Below are 25,597 nucleotides of genomic sequence, written 5' to 3' on the forward strand. Positions count from 1 at the left end.
TGGATCATCATGACATTTGGGAGGCAGGACTAGATTGCAGCTCTGGACAGAGCAATATGTGGAGGCTCACACTGTGAATTTTAGCTCAAGATTGACTGCAAGAACAAACCAGCAATCCCAAGAGGACCCACAGACCCTCTGAAGGAGGTGTACTGCTCCTGCAGGACCTGGGAGACACCCCAAATACTATGAGTGCCCCAACAGCAGAAGTGGGAAAGGGAGTCCCTCCTCTCTGGAACACACACTCCCACTGGAGAAACTGAAAGTCTGTTTGCAGAAGAAGTTTCTGACCTTACCTGGAGCTCAGTCAATTTAGAGAGCTGAGTGAAATACAGGGGTAGAGGAAGCAGCAGAAAGGCTCTGGGAGCTCGCTGGGTCCCCAAGCAGCCCATTCCTACCTGGCATCACAGGGATCCATCAGGAGGGTGGCCAGAGGAGCAGTGGGTAAAACTCCACAGGGAGAAGAAAATCTCTAGCTAGACTTTGTAAGAGTTTGAATGAGCAAGAAGCCTCCTGGCCAGAACTCGGGGGAGGGTGCAAATCCGATGTGCAGACTTCACAGATGGGGGAAGAACCAAGCCCTTTTCTTTCACAGCTGGGGGGCAGGTAGCCTGGAACAAGTTCTCAAGCCTATCTTGCCCACTGCCTGGAAACAGACTTGGGGTTGTTGGTGGTGGCCCGGTGGGCTGAGATCAACCCTTCAGTTTGCATGGGAGCTGCATGAGGCTGTGACTGCTGGCTTTCCCCCACTTCCCTGACAACCTGCATGACTCCTCCTAGATACATAACTCCAGTGACCTGGGAATCTCACCCCTATCTCCCACAGCAATTACAGCAAAACCCACTCAAGGAGAGTCTGAGCTCAAACATGCCTAGCCTGCCCCCCACCTGATGGTCTTTCCCTACCCACCCTGGTAGATGAAGACAAAGGGCACATAATCTTGGGAGTTCTAGGACCCCACACACTGCTGGTTTCTCTCCATACTGCTACAGCTGATGCTCTCTGGAAAGGGCCACTTCCAGACAGGAGGCCAACCAGCACAAAAATAGATCATTAAACCACCAAAGCCAAGAACCCTCAGGGAGTCCAGTGCACTCCCCTGCCACTGGAATAGGCACTGGTGTCCATGGCTGGGAGACCCATAGAAAATTTACATCACAGGACTCTGTGCAGACAACCCCCAGTACTGGCCTAGAGCCAGGTAGACTTGCTGGGTGACTAGATCCAGAAGAGAAACAACAATCACTGCAGTTTGGCTCACAGGAAGCCACATTCATAGGAAAAGTGGGAGAGTATTACATCAAGGGAACACCCTGTGGAACAAAAGAATCTGAACAACAGCCTTCAGCCCTAGACCTTCCCTCTGACAGAGCCTACCCAAGTAAGAAGGAACTAGAAAAACAACACTGGTAATATGATAAAACAAGGCTCTTTAACACCCCCAAAAAATCACACTAGTTCACCAGCAATGGATCCAAACCGAGCAATCCCTAATTTACCTGAAAAAGAATTCAGGAGGTTAGTTATTAAGCTAATCAGGGAGGCATCAGAGAAAGGCAAAGCCCAATGCAGAGAAATTAAAAAAAAAAAAAAAAAGATATAAAAAGTGAAGGGAAAAATATTCAAGAAAATAGATAGCTTAAAGAAAAAACAAAAATTCAGGAAACTTTGAACAAACTTTTAGAAACATGAAATGCTCTGGAAAGTCTCCACAATAGAATTGAACAAGTAGAAGAAAGAAATTCAGAGCTCAAAGACAAGGTCCTCGAATTAACCCATTCCAACAAAGACCAAGAAAAAAGAATAAGAAAACAAGAACAAAGCCTCCAAGAAGTCTGAGATTGTGTTAAATGGCCAAACCTAAGTATAATGGTGTTCCTGAGAAAGAAGAGAATTCTAAAGGCATAGAAAACATATTTGGGAAAATAATTGAGGAAAACTTCCCCAGCCTTGCTAGAGACCTAGACATTCAAATACAAGAAGTGCAAAGAACACCTGGGAAATTTATCACAAAAAGGTTATTGCCTAGGCACATTATCATCAGGTTATCCAAAGTTAAGATGAAGGAAAGTATCTTTTGAGCTGTGAGACAGAAGCACCAGGTAACCTATAAAGGAAAACCTGTCAAATTAAAAGCAGATTTCTCAGCAGAAACCCTAAAAACTAGAAGGGATTGGGGCCCTATCTTCAGCCTCCTCAAACAAAACAATTATCAGCCAAGAATTTTGTATCCAGCAAAAAGCATCAGATATGAAGGAAAGATACAGTCTTTTGCAGAAAAACAAATGCTGAGAGAATTTGCCATTACCAACCCACCACTACAAGAACTGCCAAAAGGAGCTAAAAATCTTGAAACAAATCCTGTAAACACATTAAAACAGAACCTCTTTAACGCATAAATCACACAGGATGTATAAAACTTTTGGTGTCCATTTCCATGAAATACCTTTTTCCACCCCTTTAAGTTTAAAAGCCAAAATACAAGTTAAAAAGCCAAAACAAACCCAAAAAAACACAAAAGTACACAGGCAAAAAAGAGCATGATGAATGCAAGGGCACCTCACATTTCAGTATCAACATTTAATGTAAATGGCCTAAATGCTCCATATAAAAGACACAAAACTGCAGAATGGATAAGAACTCACTAACCAACTCTCTGCTGCATTCAAGAGACTCACCTAACACATAAGGATTCACATAAACTTAAAGTAAAGGAGTGGAAAAAGGCATTTCATGCAAATGGACACCAAAAGTGCGCAGGGGTAGCTATTCTTATATCAGACAAAACAAAATTTAAAGCAACAGCAGTTAAAAGAGACAAAAAGGGACATTACATAATGGTAAAAGACCTTGTCCAACAGGAAAATATCACAATCCTAAACATATATGCACCTATCATTGGAGCTCCCAAATTTATAAAACAATCACTAAGAGACCTAATAAATGAGATACACAGCATCAATATTCCACTGACAGCACTAGACAGGTCATCAAGATAGAAAGTCAACAAAGAAACAATGGATTTAAACTATACCTTGGAACAAATTGACAACGAATATATACAGAACATTTCATGCAACAACCATAGAATACACATTCTATTCAACAGCACATGGAACTTTCCCCAAGATAGACCATATGATAGGCCATAAAATGAGCCTCAATAAATTTAAGAAAATTGGAAATTATATCAAGCACTCTGTTAGACCATGGAGGAATAAAACTGAAAAAGGAACCTTCAAAACTATGCAAATACATGGAAATTAAATAACCTGCTCCTGAAGGAGCATTGGATCAAAAACGAAATCAAGATGGAAGTTTAAAAATTCTTCAAACTGAACGACAATGACACAACCTACCAAAACCTCTGGGATACAGCAAAGGCCATGCTAAGAGGAAAGTTCATAGCCCTAAGTGCCTACATAAAAAAGATCGAAAGAGCACAAACTGACATTCTAAGGTCACACCTCAAGGAACTAGAAAAACAAGAACAAACCAAACCCAAACCCAGCAGAAGAAAGGAAATAACCAAGATCAGAGCAGAATGAAATGAAATTGGAACAACAAAACAATACAAAAGGCAAATGAAACAAAAAGCTGGTTCTTGAAAAAATAAATAAAATTGATAGACCATTAGCAAGATTAACCAAAATGAGAAGAAAGAAAATCCAGATAATCTCACTAAAAAATGAAACAGGAGATATTACACCTGACATCACCGAAATACAAAAGATCATTCAAGGCTACTATGAACACCTTTACACACATAAACTAGACAAACTAGAAGAGATGGATAAATTCCAGGGAAAATACAAACTTCCTAGCTTAAATCAAGAAGAATTAGATACCCTGAACTAACCAATAGCAAGCAGCAAGATTTAAATGGTAATTTAAAAATTACCAACAAAAAAAGTCCAGGACCAGATGGATTCACAACAGAATTCTACCAGACGTTCAAAGAAGAATTGGTACCAATCATTTTGACACTATTCCACAAGATAGAGAAAGAAGAAACCCTCTCTAACTTATTCTATGAAGCCAGCATCACCCTAATACCAAAACCAGGAAAGGACATAACCAAAAAAGAAAATTACAAATGGATATCCTTGATGAACATACATGCTAAAATCCTTAACAAAATACTAGCTAACCAAATCCAACAACATGTCAAAAAGACAGCCCACCATCATCAAGTGTGTTTTATACCAGGGATTCAGGGATGGTTTAACATATGCAAGTCAATAAACGTGATACACCATATAAACAGAATTAAAAACAGAAATCGCATGATCATCTCAATAGATGCAGAAAAAGCATTCAACAAAATCCAACATGCCTTTATGATTAAACCTCTCAGCAAAAATTGGCATACAAGGGATGTACTTCAATGTAATAAAAGCCATCTATGACAAACCCACAGCCAACATAATACTGAATGAGGAAAAGTTGAAAGCATTCCCTCTGAGAACTGGAACAAGACAAGTATACCCACTCTCACCACTCCTCTTCAACATAGTACTGGAGGTCCTAGCCAGAGCAATCAGACAAGTGAAAGAAATAAAGGGCATTGAAATCAGTAAAGAGAAAGTCAAACTGTCCCTGTTTGCTGACAATATGATTGTTTATATTGAAAACCTTAAGACTCCTCCAGAAAGCTCTTAGAACTGATAAAAGAATTCAGCAAAGTTTTCAGATACAAGATCAATGTACACAAATCAGTATCTCTTCTATACACAAACAGCAACCAAGCAGATAATCAAATCAATAACTCAACACCTTTTACAATGCCTGCAAAAAAAAAAAAAAAAAAGAAAAGAAAAGAAATACTTTAGGAATATACCTAAACAAGGAGTTGAAAGACCTTTACAAGGAAAGCTACAAAACACTGCTGAAAGAAATCACAGATGACACAAACAAATGAAAAACATCCCATGTTCATGGATGGGTAGAATCAATATTGTGAAAATGATCATACTGCCAAAAGCAATCTACAAATTCAATGCAATGCCCATCAAAATACCACCAACATTCTTAACAGAATTAGAAAAAACAATTCTAAAATTCATATGGAACCAAAAAATAGCCTGCATAGCCAAAGCAGGACTAAGGAAAAAGAACAAATCTGAAAGGATCACACTACCAGATTTCAAACTATACTATAAGGCCATAGTCACCAAAACAGCATGATACTGGTATAAAACTAGGCACATAGACCAATGAAACAGAATAGAGAACCCAGAAATCAACCCAAATACTTACAGCCAACTGATCTTTGACAAAGCAAACAGAAACATAAAGTGGGGAAAGAACACCCTATTCAACAAGTGGTGTTGGCATAATTGGCTAGCCACATGTAGGAGAATGAAACTGGATCTTCATCTCTCACCTTGCACAAAAACCAACTCAAGATGGATTAAGGATTTAAACCTAAGACCTGAAACTATAAAAATTCTACAAGATAACATTGGAAAAACCCTTCTAAACATCAGCTTAGGCAAAGATTTTATGACCAAGAACCCAAAAGCAAATGCAATAAAAGCAAAGATAAATAGCTGAGACCTAATTAAACCAAAGAGCTTTTTCATGGCAAATGGACAATCATCAGAGTAAATACACAACCCACAGAGTGGGAGAAAATTTTCACAATCTGTACATCTGACAAAAGACTAATATCCCGTAGCTACAATGAACTCAAACAAATCAGCAAGAAAAAAAAATCTGATCAAAAAGTGGGCTAAGGATATGAACAGACAATTCTCAAAAGAAAATACACAAATGGGCAACAGACATATGAAAAAATGCTCAACATCTCTAATGATCAGGGAAATGCAAATCAAAACCACAATGTGATACCATCTTACTCCTGCAAGGATGGTCATAATAAAAAAATCAGAAAATAGTAGATGTTGGTGAAGATGTGGTGATCAGGGTACACTTCGATGCTGCTGATGGGAATGTAAACTAGTACAGACACTATGGAAAACAGTGTGGAGATTCCTTAAAGGACTAAAAGTAGAAATACCATTAGATCCTGCAATCCTACTATTGGGTATCTACCCAGACGAAAAGTAGTCGTTATCTGAAAAAGATACTTGCACATACATGTTTATAGCAGCACAATTCACAATTGCAAAATCATGGAACCAACCCAAACACCCATCAATCAATGAGTGGATGAAGAAACTATGGTGTATATCTACATATATATGTGTATATACACACATACACACATATATATGTGGTATATATATGTGGTATATATATAACATATTTATTCCATCATATCTATATATATACACATATAGATATCTATATATATGTATATATCTATGTGTGTATATAGCTATATGTGTATATATATAGATATGATGGAATACTACTCAGCCATAAAAAGGAATGAATTCACAGTATTTGCAGTGAGCTGGATGAGATTGGAGACTATTATTCTAAGTGAAGTAACTCAGGAATGGAAAATCAAGCATTGTATGTTTTCACTGATATGTGGGAGCTAAGCTATGAGGATGCAGAGGCATAAGAATGATACAATGGACTTTGGGGACTTGGGGGAAGAGTGAGAAGGGGGCGAGTGATAAAAGACTACAAATATGGTGCAACGCATACTGCTTGGGTGATGGGTACATCAAAAATCTCACAAATCACCACTAAAGAACTTATTCATGTAACAAAATACCACCTGAACTCCAATAACTTATGAAAAAATTTTTAAAAATAATTAATTAAAAAATATATAGATATTTGATAAGCACAAGTTAGTACTTATTGAATGCCTGACAGAGCATTTGTGGAAACCCCATGAAGATATCAAGATCAGCTCTAAAATAATAGTGTATTGTTCTGATACTTAGCATATTGCAATAAAAACGGCTTGTGATATTTTCATTTCATGTGCAGCCTCCACAAGGTAACAAACCAAAATGCAAAGGTATGAGTTCAAAAACAAAGTATTCCATAAACACAGTGTCACAGAAATGAAATTCACTGTTGGCATCAAATTGCTTGCATTCAAATTTCTGACTCTACCACATGGAAACTATAGGCAAGGAACTTGACCTCTCTGTGTCTCAATGGTCTTATCAGAAACCTACCTACTGTGGGGATTAGGAGGCAGTCAATGTAATGCAGTAGTCCCCAACCTTTTTGGCACCAGGGACCAGTTTCTTGGAAGACAGTTTTTCCACAGATATAGGCGAGGGGGATGGTTTTGAGATGAAACTGTTCCATCTCAGATCATGATGCATTAGATTCTCATAAGGAACACACAGTCTACATCTCTCATATTCACAGTTTACAGTAGGATTCAGGCTTCTCTGAGAATCTAATGTCACTGCTGATCTGATAGGAGGTGGAGCTCAAGGGCTAATGCTCACTTGCCTGCCACTCACCTCCTGCTGTGTGGCCCAGTTCCTAACAAGCCATCAACAGGTACCAGCTCGCAGCCCAGGGGTTGAGGACCCCTCATGTAATGCATTTAACATGGTTCTCAACACATAATAAATGTTCAGTGAATTATTATTTTTTGAGATGGAGTTTCACTCTTGTTGCCCAGGCTGGAGTGCAGTGCAGGATCTCGGCTCACCACAACCTCCACCTCTCAGGTTCAAGCAATTCTCCTGACTCAGCATCCCAAGTAGCTGGGATTACAGGCATGTGCCAACATGCCTGGCTAATTTTTTGTATTTTTAGTACAGACAGGATTTCTCCATATTGATCAGGCTGGTCTCGACTCCCAGTCTCAGGTGATTCACCTGCCTTGGCCTCCCAAAGTGCTGGGATTACAGTTGTGAGCCATTGCGCTCAGTGAATTATTATTAATTTTTTTTGAGACAGGGTCTCACTCTGTCACCCAGGCTGGGGTGCAGTGGTACGATCGTGGCTCATTGCAGCCTTGAACCCTTGGGCTCAAGAATCTTCCCATCTCAGCCTCCTGAGTAGCCAGGACTACAGACATGTGCCACTATGCCTGGCTAAGTTTTTATTTTTTAATGTTTTGTAGAGATGGTGGTTTTGCCATTTTGACCAGGCTGGTCTTGAACTCCTGGCCTCAAATGACCCTCCTGCCTCAGCATCCCAAAGTGTTGGGATTACAGGCATAAGCCACCGCTCCTGGACTCAATGAATTGTTATTATTGCAAAAACTGTCAATTTTTATTGAACTGTATATGTTTCATTAATGGGATATTTTATTAAACAATAAATATTTAATTGCTATGAATAAGATTATAATAATAGTTTTGATTAATTGAGGAATTATTGCATGTGCTTTATATATACCAGCTAATTTTTTCTACATATCCAAAAGGTAAGTAGTATGATGCCCATTTTACAGATAAAGTAACTGAGGCCTAATATAGTAGTACATATTATTCAAGACCACAGGTTTATATTTTGGCTTCACCACTTACTCTTTGTGTGACCTTAGAAAGTAACTTCTCTGTGACTCAGTTTCCTCAACTGCAAAATGAAGATAATAATGGTACCTAGCTAAGGTTTTTGTGATGTATTAAATGAGTCAACACAAGTATACTGACTTATGTTCTGACACATAGATAAACACAGAAAGGACTCTACATGATGACCAGTTATTTTTATTATACTTATATATAAATTATTAAATATATACATAATTTATTATGTTATATTCAAAATCATATTATAAATGCATGAATATAGTTCATTATTTGTGTATATGTATAAATAGTATGTTATAAATTATTATATTGATATTTATCATCTTTATTATTGCCCAATATCCAGCAAGGGCAATCTCTTGACTAGTATCTCTTTAATACAAAGAGATACCAGTAAAGTACTGCTATTACTTTTGGATCACCCCATTAAGCTCAGATAACATTTCTTGGTGAACAATACATTCCATCTGTAGTATTAATTAACAAGTTTATGCCCCTGGTTTAAATTCAGCTGTGTATTTTTTTCCACCAACAATATGCCATTTCCCCAAAAAAATTCACTGAAAGAACTTTTTCAACACATTTTTGGGGAAGGATTAAAACATAAAATATAGCCATTCATGAATAAAGTGAAACATAGTCGATTTGTGGTAGACATAGACATATAATGTGGTGAGGTGCTCTTTAAATGGGAGGGACTGACAGAATAGAAGCAAAATGAATATTGGTTGAATGAGCATATACAATACAGGAGTGCATTCAGTGTAAAATTTCTTTAGACACATTTTTAAGAGAGGCAAAAGATTTCAGTTTTCTTGCACCTAGGTGATTTCAGCAGTGATCTAATGCATAGCCACGATGCCTGTTTTCTGTTCAGGATCTGCGAGACCGCCTGTGGGACATTTGTGATGCCCGGAAGGAAGAGGCAGAGCAGGAGCAGCTTGACATCATTAACCGGAGCTGGTTACAGGACTCTCTTGGAATAACAGTGAACCATTTCTTTTCCTTGATGCAGGTAAGAGCAGCTGGTCACAATGACACAGGTGCTTCCCTTCACAGTCTCGTCCCTCAGTCCCTCATATGACACTTTCTTGGGAATATGAGAGGTCTTTTCAGTGCTCAGTTTGGTCATAGCGCTATGCCTAGTATGAGCTCCAACTCACCAAGAAAGCTAGCTGAAATAACACATTTTGGTCCAGGCCAAATGTGCACCCAGATTGGAAGCATCCCAAGCAACTGCCCATCAGCTTTGCTTCAGGTGACCTAGATATGTAGAAAGCCACAATAGAAATAGTGTCTACAATTGAGTTCTTTACCTCATCAAACTCTCAAAGCAGACCCCTTAAGTGGTCAAAGAAAGCCCAGGAAAGCAGCCCAGTCACAACAAACATAGGCAAGATCTGACCAGGGAGACATCTGATTCCTGAAAATAAAAATTTTTCCAATACTGGACTAGAAAAACAGACCATAATCAGTGCAACTCGATTAACTTATATTTGCAGCATATTAAATTTTTAAAAATTGCACAAGGCAAGATTGGAAGACAGATGCTGATTTTATTCTGACACTATTGCCAGCAATAGGGGAGAAAGTACAAACCCAGCTCTACCAAGACAAAGGGCTAGAGAGTTTTTAAGAACTGGGGTAGGTTACAGGGTATGGATCATAGGCCAAATGTGTTTACCAGTTGATACTACCGGAAGCAAAAGTCAGCTTTCTACTGTCTTCGTCATGGGAGGCAGTTTTAGGACTTGGAGCAATGCACCTAGTGAAGTTTGGCTCCTACTCTCACAGGGGAACTGGGAGATAGAGGCACTGTCTTTCTGGATGATTGATTACAAAGAGATGGTTTTTAGGTCCTTGAGAAAGACATTTTTTCCTGGGTTGTACAACTGGTAGGAGGCTTTTGAAAAGATTGACGTCTCAAAGGAACAGTGAAAGGATTTACAATTTCAAGTTTTCTTAAAGCAAACGCTCTAACAAAAGGGAGGTCAAGTCCTAGAGTCAGGAAGCAGCCTGTCTAACTTGAGACAAGCTGAAGGGAATATTAGGCTGTCTTCATTCAAGCTGTGTGTACATGAGTATTTTTTCCTACAATAATAGAAGTGAAAATAGAGAATGGAAAAGTGTACGTTTCTAGTGTTCAGTTGATTAACTTAAAGAGATAGTATAGGAAATGAGAATACTTATCTGGCAATCCCTACAGCTAGTGGATGATAGGTTTCAGTAAATATTTTTTCATCAAAGGACCAATACATGGCAGTACTTCCAGACTTCGAAGGTACCATTCATGGCTCAGGCATAGGCCAGACCACAGAAGGTCTGAAATATCAGCAGAAACCTGAGAGGCAACAGCAGCCCCTCAGGTGGGAGGTTTCAAGAAGTCAGGATACCAGGACAGTGACGACCTTATGCAGTCATGTTAGAAATCTGGATGAGAAAGAGAAGTTGGAGTTAGAACAATGTCGTCTAAAGCAGAGGACAAAGCCAGGCCATGACCAAGAGGACAGATCCACATGGCATGGGTTGTATGCAAAGATTGAATGAGATACCTAAGCAGCCTAGACCAATCTGAATAGCATCCCCACAACATTGGTTTGGGCAAGCAAAAATCAAATATTACAAACAGTTGTATCAAAAGCTTATGGCAGAAGTAGCTGAAAACCAATAATGAAGGCATAGGAAATGGATAATTTTTGTGAATCATTCTTGATTCAGAGCAATACATACCTCCTTTGGAAATGGTATATGGTATATTTCAACAATCCCTAGATATTGGACTTTTATCTTGAGAAACTGAACCAACATCTAAGATCAACAAGGAATAAAGAGGAAAAAGCAGCAAATAAAAGCTAACATTTATTAAGTTCTTACTATGTATGTGCCAGGCACCATTTGAAAGATAGTCATGTAGAATACATTAAAACTTCACAACAAGCTTTCACTCTTGTCACCCAGGCTGGAGCACAATGGCACCATCTCAGCTCACTGCAACCACCACCTCCCAGGTTCAAGCAATTCTCCTGCCTCAGCCTTCCAAATAGCTGGAATTACAGGCACCCGCCACTATGCCTGGCTAATTTTTGTATTTTTAGCAAAGACAAGGTTTCACCATGTTGGTCAGGCTGGTCTAGAACTCCTGACCTCAGGTGATAAACCTGCCTTGGCCTCCCAAAGTGTTGGGATTACAGACGTGAGTCACTGCACCCAACCCACTGTAAATTCTATTATCTTCATTTCACAAATGAGGAAATTGAGACAAACACAAGTGAAACAATTTGTCCATCTGACTTCAAAGCCAATACAGTAGCTCCCCCTTCTCCTTGGTTTGTTTTCCATAGTTTGTTACCCACAGTCTGAAAATATGACATGGAAATTTCCAGAAATCAATAATTCATAAGTTTTAAATTATGCTCCATTCTGAGTAGTGCAATGAAGTCTCACACTGTTTGATTCTGTCTCGCTCAGAAGGTGAATCATCCCTGTGTCTAGTGTATCCATGGTGTAGATGCTCCTGCCCATCTGTTAGTTACTTGTAGCCAATTTAGTTATCAGATGAAAAAATCACAGGACATATAATGTTTGGGACTATCCGAAGTTTCATGCATCCGCTGGGGGTCTTGAAACTTATCCCCCATGGATAAGAGAGTGTCTACTTATTCCTAACCACTGCTTCCTTGTTCAAATAGATGTAAGTTTGCCACATAGAACAGAAGAGAGCCTTATTTTGCACTGATCAATAGGATCCTATAAAAACCAAGAGTGGAAATTACAAAAGAGGAGGTTTCAGTTCAATATTTACAGACTGCGCCTAATAAACAACCCATCAAGTAACAAACTTTTGAGGCAATGAGCTTTTTGTCCGGGAGGCTCAAAAGCAGAAGTTTGCACATGGTATTGGAGGACTGGTGGAAAGTACGCTAGAGAAAATCTTCAAGAATCTGTGGTATTGGGTAACAGCTAAAATAAGTGTTTCCCAAAGTGGGCTCCATAGACATTAGTCCAACAGGATATTTCACAAAACAAGGACTCAGACTCTCTGATCAAATGACTTTGAGAAGTGCTACACACTCTATCCTTCTTCCCTCTCTCTGGGAGATTGACAAGTGTATCAACATATTTAGACATCAAGATGCCCTTCAGTAAGGAGATCCTTTTTCTGTGTTAACCCATTATTTCTACACTATTTGACCTTGAAAAGTTATTTGTTTCTTCTCCAACAAGGTACTCATTAACTCCCTATAGGACAGGTTTTCTACAAAATGTGTTTTACAAAATGCTATCCTAGATGATTTCTGAAATTCCTTTTAAATCTAAGATTCTGTCACAATCACATATTGTTTACTAGTTATCATAAATGTGAGAGGAATTTTGATTAATTCTGCCTTTATGAAAATCTTGGATATAGTATGGCATCTTATTCAGATTTAGTTAATTAAATTATGCCAGCTAAAAATAAATTAATATTTTATATAAGATAATCACTATAATGAGGCAAGCCTAAGGCACAGATAACAGCACTGTCCCAAATACCAATTGTATAAAATAAGCTTTACTAAACCTAATAATTATTAGTTTAGTTCTCTAAGTTAAGAAGGAAATAATTTCCTAATTCTAAATTTATTTACCAAATAATACAATACTATGGTTTAATGACTAATAATTTTTATGACCTCAACATACTTTTATAAAATTCTCCAAAGTTATTTGTCAATATTCAGTTTGTACAAATTGGGTTTATATTTGATCCTATTTACCATAAATGTGGCATTGTGCAAGTTCTCATAAGTATAATTTACAAGACTCATTTTTCTCCTCTGTTTTCCAAACCTAAACATGACAGATGCAAACACTTTTTGTCAAATTGTAGAATGTGTTCATACATGAATATTTTAAAACTTAATTTGGTTGCTTTGCAAGGAATGAGAAAAAATTTAGTTTTTCTGGTCATTCCAAAATGCTGGTTTAAAAAACTTCTTAAATATATATTTATGTTTAAAATCCAAGGATACTATTGAATGTTCTATAGGCTGGGCAAGGTGGCTCATACCTGTAATCCCAGCACTTTGGGAGGCCGAGGCAGGCAGATCACGAGGTCTAGAGTTCAAGACCAGACTGGCCAACATGATGAAACCTCGTCTCTACGGAAAAAAAAAAAAAAAAATTAGTTAGGCATGGTAGCTCGTGCCTGTAATCCCAGCTACTTGGTAGGCTGAGGTAGGAGAATTGCTTGAATCAGGACCCAGGAGGCAGAGGTTGCAATAAGCCAAGATCACACAACTGCACTCCAGTCTGGGTTACAGAGTGAGACTCCATCTCAAAAAAAAAAAAAAGGAGGAAAAGAGAAAAGAGAAAAAAAAGTTCTATAATGTGAAACAAGACATAGATAGTACTTTTATTTTTTAACTTAGATTCAAGCTCACCAAATTAATTTCTCCCTGTTTCAGTCATTTAGCTAGAAAAGTTGAATAGTACAGAAAACAACTTTTCAGAAGCAATTTGGCTTACCCTTTTCTATATCAAACACGGACTTATTGAAACTATTCTTGTCTTTTAGTGTAGACTACAACAAAAAAACAGACATTTATTTGTTTTGAACTGTGAACGTGGCAGTAAGAGAATGTTTCTTGATGTTTTATGAAATAAGTGGCTACATAATTGTTTGATAAATGTAGGGATCCTTTTGTAAATACCTTTGAGTTTGGTTACATAAGGCTTTGAAAATTAGGTCAATTTTGTTTTTCTTTTTTTTCTTTTTAAAAAGATGCTTTCTGCAATTAACGAGATATCATGGAATATATCTGTATAAGGAGCTTCAATATTTAGGCCCTCAGGTACTGATTTAAGTAGTCCAGCTGGCTAAGGCAAAGTCTGGAGGTCATGTTTACACTATCAAAGAGAATCACAGATATGCACCATATTGTTGTGAACCCAATGGGAGACGAGGTTGAAAAAAATCACATTCTACATTTGTGCTGTTGGCATTGTGAAGAATCTCACTATGTACACACTTCAGCATATGCATACCACAAAAGAAAATGACCTGTGCTGACAGGAAGTCACAACAAGGGAATGACTGATGCTCACCTTACCACCAGCTCCTCTGGGTTGCTCCATTTTTCACAAGGTACTTACTGGCAATGCAAGCAGAAGTGTTTAGCTGTGAGCACTGGAAGAACTGAATTCTCTCTCTTCTCCACATATTGAATAAGAAAAAAAATTGTGGAAAGAGAACTATTCATTAAAACTTTATGTTGCCAGGTGGGGCAGTTCACCCCTGTAATCCCAGCACTTTGGGAGGCTGAGGTGGGCAGATCACCTGAGATCAGGAGTTCGAAACCAGCCTCGACAACATGGCAAAACCCTGTCTCTACTAAATATACAAAAATTAGGCGGGCATGGTGGCTGGTGCCTGTAACCCCAGCTACTCAGCAGGCTGAGGCAGGAGAATCACTTGAACCAGGAGGTGGAGATTGCAGTGAGCTGAGACCACATCACTGCATTCCAGCCTGAGCAATAGAATAAGGCTCTGTCAAAAAAAAAAACAAAAAAAAACCTTAACTTTATGTTACCCTTTGTTGTTTCTCCACATCTAAGTTCAATTGCTCTAGTGAACCAATTGAACCTAGTGTTTTTTGTGTGTGTATTTGCATTTTGTATTTGTACATATAGTATTTTTTGGTATCTCCCAAATCAACTAATATGCTACCTTTGACAAAGAACTTTGCTACCGTAGTTTGCTACTATATTGGCTGACTGAATTCCTAATTCAATACACAGGAATTCTAATGTTAAAATAATGAATAATATGCACTACTTCAAACATCATACATCCTGTAACTGTTTGTCACAATGTCAAGAGGCATAGAAAAGTCATTCTGTTAAGTTGCATCATGTTCAGTAAATATAGAGAATACAAAGTCACTAATTATTTTTAATTTTAATGAAAATCTTATATATATACTTATAACCAATGCTCCTTCTTAATTTCGAGAAAATTATTTTCAATCTAAATGTTTTCAAAATAGCACTTTCAGAAGCTTCTATCAGAAATATGTACAGATCAGCTTGTTCTTCCTTGGATATTAACATTCACATTTGCTATTAAAGGCAGAACTGAACCGTTTTCAAGATACAAAGAGACTCCTTCAAGATTATTACCGGGGAATGGAAAATAAAATCCCAGTAGAGGACAATAAGAAATTTACTCGAATCCCTTTGGTTCAACTAGATAGTAAAGACAATTCCGAAAGCCAACTTAGGTAAGGCAGACTATTATATCACACGTAATTGTTTTGAACATAAAGCTTTGTGATTTAAAATAATAAAAATCACACCACTAATAACAATCACACTCCTTTATCTGCAAATCCAAGGTACTAAAAAGCTCTAATAATTGATCATGGTTTTCTTTTAAAGTTAGTATGTCATTGACTTAAGACTACTAATATATGTTATTCAATTCATAGGGAATATTTACTTATTTTGCTGCAAAGATAAAATGCATTTTATGATGGAGTCATCCCACAGACTCTGCAGGTGGTATTAGGGAATATATGGTATACTCAAATTCATAATTCTGAAGCACTTTTGGCCCCAGTGGTTTCTGGTAAGAAATTATGAACCTCTAACACTTTGATGAAAGGACCAAAGCAGGGGTGTGTGTGTGTGTGTGTGTGTGTGTGTGTGTGTGTACATATTGTATTATATAAATGAAAATGAAAGATGTTTTGAGTCTTCTTTTACAGGTGAAGACATTGAGAAACAGTAAAGTCTCAGTAGTATGTGATAATGACCTTATGAGAGTGACTGAAAGACTTATTAATAGTCTAACATCAGATTTCTGCCAAAAATAAACTTGGTGACAGGATAAAAGACAAATTTTATTTTCAGCCAAGCAAATCCTGTGTAATATAAAAGTCTATAAGTCACTGTTTTTGTAGATCCAATGGGGTAGGGGCAAGAGAAAGGCAAGATCCCAAACTCTGAGAAGCTCTGAACAGACAGAAAAATGTCTTCGAGACATGGTAGTTAGGAGTGGTGGAAATTTTTGTGGCATGGTTTCCAACTATAAAACATTAAGAGAGATAAAAGTAAGAATTGAAATAAAGGCAATTAAAAATAGAAATCAAAATCCTTAAAAATTAAATGAATTTTAATTTAAAATAAATCAATAAAATATAGTGAAGAATTAAAACAATCCTTTTTAGTAATCAGTAGGCAGGTTATAAGAAACAAAAAACATTATATCAGATATGAGGAGGGGAAAAAGAAAGTCAGATTTAAAAAAATAATATAAAGGCACTGCAAGTTAAATTTAAATCTCCAAGGAGATGTATATTTTATGTGAAAGGCAGTGTACTATATTTTTACAAGTTTGCTCAGTCAATGCAGGTGTCAGGAGTTGCACAAACTAAATGGAGGATAATGTATATATTTTGAAGTAAGACAGATCTGGTTTGAATCCTGGTTCTGTTACTCAATCATTGTATGTAAATAAGACAATTTATTTGTTGTCAAGTTCACTCCATCTCTCTTTAGTCTTAGTTTCCTTATCTGTAAAGGAGAATTGTTGTGAAGATTATGGAAAATGAAATCTACAAAGCATTTAGTACCATATCATGGTATCAGAAGATGAGACTGAGTCCCAATAACTCAATAAATGCTGATTATTACCTATTGCATGTTCCCGCTTTGTTTCTTTTACTCACCCTTGTTCCAAAAAGGATTTGAGATGGCCTGAACACAATATTTAATGCAGTGATCCAAAGCCCACTTCTGTTCTTTCCAGGCTTTTTCCATCTACCCTCATCACATCCCTGTCAGGCCCATGTGTACACAAGAATATCTAAGAGTAAGAATGTGTCCCGTCTTTTTGACACATATGGAAGGAAAATGTTCAGCAAGCTGCTGAAAAAGAACTTTGAGATTAAAAGCAATTAAAAAAAATTTCAAAGGCAATATGAACCACTAGAACCATCAAAAGAGGCCAGATTTCAATGTTTAGAATGGCAGTACATTCTGTTCCTAGCACACAATAGCAAGTTGGGCGTAATGGGGAAGCTGTTAATGTTGGTTAGTAGAATGAAACTGGCAAAAGAACAGCCAGTTCTTATTTCCTGCAAATAACTCTGCACCAGTTTCAGCCTCAAACCACAACTTTGGGTACCTACTGGAACTATCAGTCAATCAATATATCAACCAACTAACCAATCAACCTGTCATATATAAAGGGAAACAAGAACAGTGTTAAACATGTTCACATATTTTGTCTACTTTATTCCTCCCAACAACTCTATAGCAATAATAATATTAGTAGTAGTATAGTAAGATTATTCACAATGATGGTAATAACTAATAATTAGTTGATAATGAATACTTCTCATAATAATTATGTTTGTATTATTCTAGGAAGAACTGAATCTCATAAAATCAAGTGACATGCTCAAGTTCATACCTACTAATAGTGAGGGAGCTACCTAGACCAGTGTTTTTTCCAGTAAATAAATTCTAAACGCAAATTCTTTTTCTAACTGATATGCTACTGCTTTGCTGTCCTCCAAAGCAAGACATTGAAAAATACATGTTGTACTGTACTAAACATCTAGAGATGATTAAGGTTTGTCTATAAGATTCACAAACCTTACCCTAACCTACTGAACACAGGAATCACAGTCAAACTGGAGTGACAGTGATTTAGCCTCATTTGATCATTAAAATTTAATTTAATTTGTGCATAGATGAGTAGCAGATCTTCAATACACGGCCTTTTCAGGCACGGTAGACTGTGGTCTACCTCTGACAGGACCACATGACTAATACTAATATAAGGTCTGAAAGGGGCTACTGCACAGAGGCAGCTATTTCAAGCACTTTAAGAATCAGAGTGCCAAGTTCAAGAAACCTTGTCTGATGCTTCAAAACAAGCTGTTTGTGGAGTTTACAATCATCTTTCTGAATCACTGCTCTATTCTCCAGCAACTTGAGTCTACAAAACCAAATGCTTGTTCCTAGATTACTGATTCTGACTCTTCTCCTCTAGTTTCAACAAAATCATCCTTGGAGCTGCTCTCTTCTCATTTCTTCCCCAAGCTGATAACCCTTTGCACTTTCTATTACTAAAGCGGGGTCCCAGTTACAAAAAACATTCTACCTTGTAGATCTTTCCCTGCTTCTGTTAACCTTTGAGATCCTGGGATCCTTCCGGGTTAAGATATTCCCAGAGGCAGCTCAAAAATTTCTACACAGGAACAGCAATAAGGGAAGAGGGAAAGAGAGCTTAACTTTGTGTTCCCACACCACTTTATAAAACAAACAAAACCTTTGTAGGGGTGGTGCTGTCAACTACCCTACCCACCATCAAAACTTAGCTGCTTCTGTGCGGTAGCCCCTTTCAGACCTCACATTAGAATTAGTCATGTGCTACTGTCAGAAGAGATCAGGGGTGTTCAATGTGGGATGGCCATGGACAGACATGTCCTACCTTCAGTTGTGCCCTTCGGGATGCCGAATGATACTTTTCACCTTCGAGAAGTGATGCTCAGTTTTGTTTGGTTTGCTTTTTCTTGACTGACTTTTTTATTTATCCTTCATCAGAAGTGTATGCTCTGGAACAAATTCCAAAGTTGCGTTTCTTTATAATGACCATTGTCTAATCCTCTGTTTTATAATTATTGAGAATTAAGCCTGAAAAGTATGTTTTGTTGTTGTTCATTTTGAGTCTCTTTATTAACAGGACATTCTAGACCATAAAAATTTGAATGCCGTCTTTTATAATCTTTTTTCCATTAGAATAATTTTTCCAGGAAAACTTTGAAAATTAAGATTAAACCAAGACAGTAACATTTACAAAGTAACATGGTCACAAAAATAGAATTCTGTTAAGCAAAATATTTATATCCCTTTTGCTTGTTTGTTTCCTAAAGAATTCCTCTAGTTCCTCGAACGTCCATTTCTCTGGAAACAGTTACGCCCAAACCAAAAAAAAAATCAATTCTGAAGGGTAAGATGGATAACTCCCTAGAAAACATAGAGTCCAACTTTGAGGCCGATGAGAGGCTGGTCATGGACACCTGGCAGCAGGCTTCTTTAGCAGTATCTCAGATGGTAAGCAGTGCTCGTTACATTTCCTGTTAGTAATACCCACTCACTAAGGACCAAGGTTCGTAATATGCAATAAGTTGAAAATTTGCACAACATTCTCAAACACTGTATAAAGTTATACCTTCAAAACTTTTTTTTTCTGAAAGAAATAAAAAGAGAAATGTGATTCAGTCAATAGATATTTGAGATCATGAAACAAATGAACCAACACAGATTATTTTCTGTGCTGGGTTCAGGTTCCAAGTGCAGGGCCTAAAGGCAGTCAGGAAATGTTAATGAGGTGGATCAAGTGTAAGACAATCAGGAGGGATGGGTCTGGGGCCAAGCGGAAGTCACACCCCTGTTTGCAGGTGCAAATGCAGTTGCCATTTAAGAATGAGGTCTGACATGGCCAGATTTTCCAATTTTCTAAGAAAAGCCAGACATTCAGATTTTTATGTAAAGCTACTAATTTTAGTATGTAAGAAATGAAATAAAATTTTTTTTTAAATATTCTGCAGAGCCAAGCAAATCACACAACTGGCCTCTACGGCTCTAGTTGGCAACCTCTCTGCTAGGCATTTTTTCTAAATCACCTATGAGGTAAGTATTGTTATTATCCAATTTACGGTGGAGAATTAAGGTTCAGAAAGGCTAAGAAACTTGCCCAGATTCTCCTAGCAGGTAAATGTCCAAATGAAATTTGAACCTAGGTCTCTATGACTTCAAAGCTTATATCATTTCTTCCCAGATCAAAAGGTAAAGGGGAGGCATACACATAACTTTAAGCAGAAGTGTCACACCATGCAGAAGATACACCCAGAGTTTAACTCAGATAATCAATTGCTATTCCCTCATCTGCCAGGTCCTGGGTCCACCAAGATGTTTTCTCTTTTCACTCCATGCCAAGCCTTCTCTGAGTTTCTGTGAAATATCACATTCAAACAGAAAGCAGCATCAACTTTCCAAAAGATTGATGTGAAAGAGGCAGAAGAGAACCTTGCATCCCAGATCTCACAGCAAACGAAATTTCCAACTGGGCACTTTCCAAGTCCCTTCTTGGCCTCTCTGCTTTCAGGCTTTTTTCGGACCTTCTCATTCAAGCAGCCTCAGTGTTTCCTTTCTTTCTCCCTCTCTTTCTTTGGTTCTCCCCACTTCTTTCTTTTCCCCCTCTCAGAAGCAATAACGACTCTTCTCATTGTTTTGCTTCTTTTGAAAAACATTTTAGTATGGATTTTGACATATATAAGGAAAATGCACGAATTATAATTGCATGGCTTAATGAACCCACCTAAAGTAAATACTCATGGCACCACTCCCTGGGGAGAAACGGAACAAGGGCTGCACCTACATAGTAATACTGTGCTTCTTCCCATTCCTAACTCACTTCATATCCTCTAAAGGGGACCACCATCTTGCCTTTTTAGGAATCATTTCCTTGATATTCTTAAGAGTTTTATTACCAAGTCTATAGCTCTAAACACTGTTGTGTAGCTTTCCTTGCTTTTGAGCTTTAGATAAATGAACTCATATCTTGTCTTTTTTGTGTCTTTTTTTTGCTCAACTTTCTTTGTGAGAGTAATCTTATATTGTTCATTTTTGTTGGTGTATTGTGTTGCATTATATGAATGTATCACAATTTATTTAACCAACCTGCTTTTGATATACTTTTGGGTTTCCAGTTTGGTGTTGGTATGGATACTGCTGCCATGAACATGCTTGTACACGTCTACTGGTACCCATGTGTGTAGATAACTGTTGGGAATACATCTAGTAATGTGTGCTATCTTTAAAGTTAGTAGACAATACTATACATAATACCTTGGCTTTCATAGGTAGTGCTAAACCCTTTCCCCATTTCACTGCACCATCATCTTTGTCGTGCATCACATGGCCACGTCTGTATAGGTGTGTTGCATTGCTCTATTTGTCTAGCCTTATACCAACACCACACCAATATCATACCATTTATTTGTTACCTGAATGAGTAAATCTTCCCACCTTGTCATCTGCCAAGAACATTTTGGATTTTCATGACTTTTTGCCTATTCATTTTCAAATCAGCTTTTCAAGATTCATAAAAATGTTGGCTGCTAATTTTTAAGGCAGTATTTATCAGATTATGAGCATTCCTTTTCATATCCTGTTTACTCTGAGAGGATTTTTCATGACTTGTATTTTCAAATGCTTTTTCTGCCTCTATTATACAATTTTTTCTTCATTTCCTGTTAATGTGAAAAATCACATTGACCAATTTCTAATGTTAAACTTACATCACATTCCTGGAATAAGTCCAACATTTTAATGAAGCATCATCTTTCTTACATATTACTGGATTTGTTTTGTTAATACTTCGTTTAGAATGTTAATCTTTGAGTGAGAGAGTGAAAGTGAGACAGTGTATCCCTTGTCCTTTCTCATGCTATCTTCGTTGGCTTGTACCATCCAGATAATATTAGCTTCATAAATCAAGTCTGGATATGTTTCCTCTCTATACTTTGGAAAATTTCATGGAAGTTAGGATTATTTCTTCTTAAAATGATTGGTAGCATTGACTGAGAGGTCATCTAGACTTAAGTTTTATAGGAGTTTGTAGGAGGAGTTTTTGTTGTCCTCCCTCACTCAATAATTCATTATCTTTAATAGATTATGCAACGCTTTCTGGTTTTGTTTTTTCTTAGAAAAAGCTTGAGTTGATTTTGGTAAATATTATTTTGCTAAGAATTTTTTCATTTCTAAATGTTTACATTTATGAGCATGAAGTTATTTAAAATCGCCTATGTTTGTGTTAATATTGCAATGTCTATGTGGTTTATGTGTTTATGTGCAATGTTTGCTGATGTTTATTATTTGTGCTTTTCTTTTTTTTCTATCAGTTTAGCCAGATGTTTATCAATTATATCAGGCTTTCCAATAACTAACTTTTAACTTCATTGATTCCTTTTACTGTGTTGTGTTTTTTTCCTTTTGTAATATCATTTTTTCCTCCTGCTATTTTCTTTGAGTTTACTTTGCCATTCTTTCCCTAGGGATTTCAGATACACCATAGTTTATTAGTGTCCAGTCTTTTTTTCTACTATACACATTTGCTACTCCGAAGTTTCCTTTGTTACTTGCTTTAGCTTCATCCCAAAGTTTCTGATATGTTACTTTTATCATCGAATTCAAAGCATTTTAGAAATATATTTTTAATTTTCAAAATAATATGTCATTTTCTGGTTAGATTACATTTTATTCATGGAACATATTCTCATAAAGGTTTTTGCAGTTGCCCTATGGTCAGTTTTTGAAATGTTGTGTGTAATTGAAATATATTAATTTAATTGTTTAGTATACATATTATACCTCATTGTTTATATATAAATATTTTGATATATTTATTACTTTATTATGTATTTTTAAATGCATATTTTGTATATATCATTGTTTAAATCTTATTTTTCTCATTTTGTTTGTTTTCTCCTTTAAATTATCAAAAGAGTTATAATAAGATCATCTGTGGTTTGGTCAATTTGCTTTATGTATATTTGAGGCAATGAAATTGGGACTATACACATTTTTTTTATTGCACTTTAAGTTCTGAGGTACATGTGGAGATCATGCAGGATTGTTGCATAGGTACATACATGGCAATGTGGTTTGCTGCCTCCATCCCCCTGTCACTTATATCTGGCATTTCTCCCCATGTTATCCCTCCCCAACCTCCCCACCCTCTGCTGTTTCTCCCCCAGCCACCCTCCCCCTCGCCAACAGACCCCAGTGTGCAATGCTCCCCTCCCTGTGTCCATGTGTTCTCATTGTTCAACATCTGCCTATGAGAACATGCAGCATTTGGTTTTCTGTTCTTGTGTCAGTTTGCTGAGAATGATGGTTTCCAGATTTATCCATGTCCCTACAAAGAACACGAACTCATCCTTTTATTTTATGGCTGCATAGTATTCCATGGTGTATATGTGCCACATTTCCTTTTTCCAGTCTATTATTGATTGGCATCTGGATTGGTTCAAGGTCTTTGCTATTGTAAACAGTGCCTCAATGAACATACGTGTGCATGTGTCTTTGTAACAGAACGATTATAATCCTTTGGGTATATACCCAGTAACAGGATTACTGGGTCAAACGGAATTTCTACACATTTTAAACTGTTAAATCGTTTTGGTGAATTGAACCTTTTCTTGTTACGAAATAATCTTCTGTATATATAATCCTTTCGTTTTGCAAATTATATTTTAGATATTATTGACATGTCATATCTTTTTCATCCTTTCATTTTTATCTTCTCTATCTCTTTTCTTTTCTGCTTGTTTTCCCTCTGTAAGTTTGGCCATCATGTATTCTGTTACTATTCTCTTAGCAGTTACCCTAGGAATTACACCATGAATTAGTAACTCATCAAAGTCATTTATTTAGTCAATAATTCATGGTGTTATTTCTAGGGTAGCCACTAAGTGATTTAGTGTGTGCTATTTCCAAGCTAACATGGGGGGAAAGTGAAATTTAAAATATTCAATGCAAAAGAAGAAAAGAAAAGAGGGCGGAAAAAATATTCCACAAGCAATACAAGTACAGAGAAGATGGTAGCTTTATAGCCCAAATGTATCTGCAACTACATTAAATTTAAATGAGTAAAATGGACTAGATGAAAGAAAAGAAGTATTAGGGTTTTTTAATGGGATATGATGCATATAAGCATACTAAAATGATTTTTCATTATTGACCTAAGAGAAGAATGGGTTAGTGTGATGATCTCCACTTGCCATCAAAGAATCTCAAATACTTGACCTTTAGGTCTTCAGCATTAGTTTCTACCTTGATTCCTGACCAGTTAATTTCCTCTTTCCTGAAGTACCAGCGATCTGTGATCATGTGCTGTTGCTATTCTTGTAGCAGTTATTGTCTTTCCCACTCATTTGGCTCTTAGTATCTAAGTATTTTTGTTGTTGTTGTTTTGTAATTTGTATCTTGTTAGTTGTTAGTCTGAATACTTAACTGGATTCCAAAACTTTTTGTATACCTTGCACTTAGCATAATGCCCACATCTAGCATAATATTATAATAATCCCTTATTATAGTCTTGAGATGCTGCTGCTGCTATGCTGATAATACTGATGTCAATTTAAGTGATGACAGTAGTGACAGTAATGGTCATAGCAGAGACCACAATAAGTACCAAACACCAGAAAGTTAGAAACCAGACATAGAGGCTCTAGAAAAAAAAAAATAAGCTATTCTTATTGTTAAATGAGCAATATAGACATAATCTACAAGCCTTAAGAATCCCATTAAAATTACCTGCAAAAATGACACTTAAAAATGGTATATTCTTAGAAGGAGAGGCTCATATAGCACAAAGAGCACACTGGCTATGCCTCTTGGTTAAGCTGTATGATTTTAGGAAAATCACTTAACCTCTCTAATTCTTTAGTGCTGTATCTATAACATTGGAGACAGTCTATCTTTCCTTTATTGAATCGCTGAAAAAATCCAATGAAATAATGTATATAAAGTGTTTTAGAAACTATAAATTTTAACTTGTAATTATGTTAAGAAATGTATTTAAAATAGTTTTCCTTGTGGATTTTTAAAAATCTTATAGAAAGCATAGAAAAATGAACTGTTTAGTAATTAATATTACTAATAATTATATTTGAATACTGCTTGACTTTGACGTCACACAACCTTAAGGGAACTTTGAATTTCAAATGAAATAGGTGTGATTCAGTAAACTGTTCTGGGGCGAACAGTACCAGCTGAGATTAGTGCGACTAAAAATGAGAACACTTCAACACAGGCTTTTTTCTACACAACAGTTTTACCAGGAGCTATCCATTTAGTAAGCTGTTAATTTTTGGCAAAACTTCCTTCTAATTAAGAGGTATGCAATGATTTCAAAGAAACAAGTCATATTTTTAACACCCACAATGTCAAAGCATTATGTTTAAAGTTCTCTCCAGCTTTATAAGCTAGATTGCTGAATGAATTGTGAATTACGTTAATTTTTGATAGCAACCCAGAGGTCTTAGAAGGAAGTGGACCAGAAAAATTCAGATAATTATGATGCATAATTATGCAGATAATTATGATA

At 36.8% G+C, this 25,597-nt stretch overlaps 1 protein-coding gene across 1 annotated transcript in view; it reads left to right on the forward strand.

The window, feature by feature from the left end:
• Positions 1-25,597, forward strand: part of SPEF2 (sperm flagellar 2) — a 194,538-nt gene that overhangs the window by 129,917 nt on the left and 39,024 nt on the right. Inside the window, exons 24-26 of the mRNA XM_064375924.1 lie at positions 9,308-9,445; positions 15,541-15,692; positions 19,356-19,536. Coding sequence (XP_064231994.1) covers positions 9,308-9,445; positions 15,541-15,692; positions 19,356-19,536 — 471 coding nt within the window. The remainder of the gene's footprint in view (positions 1-9,307; positions 9,446-15,540; positions 15,693-19,355; positions 19,537-25,597) is intronic.

This window comes from Aotus nancymaae, unplaced genomic scaffold (assembly GCF_030222135.1).
Source record: "Aotus nancymaae isolate 86718 unplaced genomic scaffold, 86718_ANA_hifiasm-v0.15.2.pri h1tg000014l, whole genome shotgun sequence".
NCBI lineage: Eukaryota > Metazoa > Chordata > Mammalia > Primates > Aotidae > Aotus > Aotus nancymaae.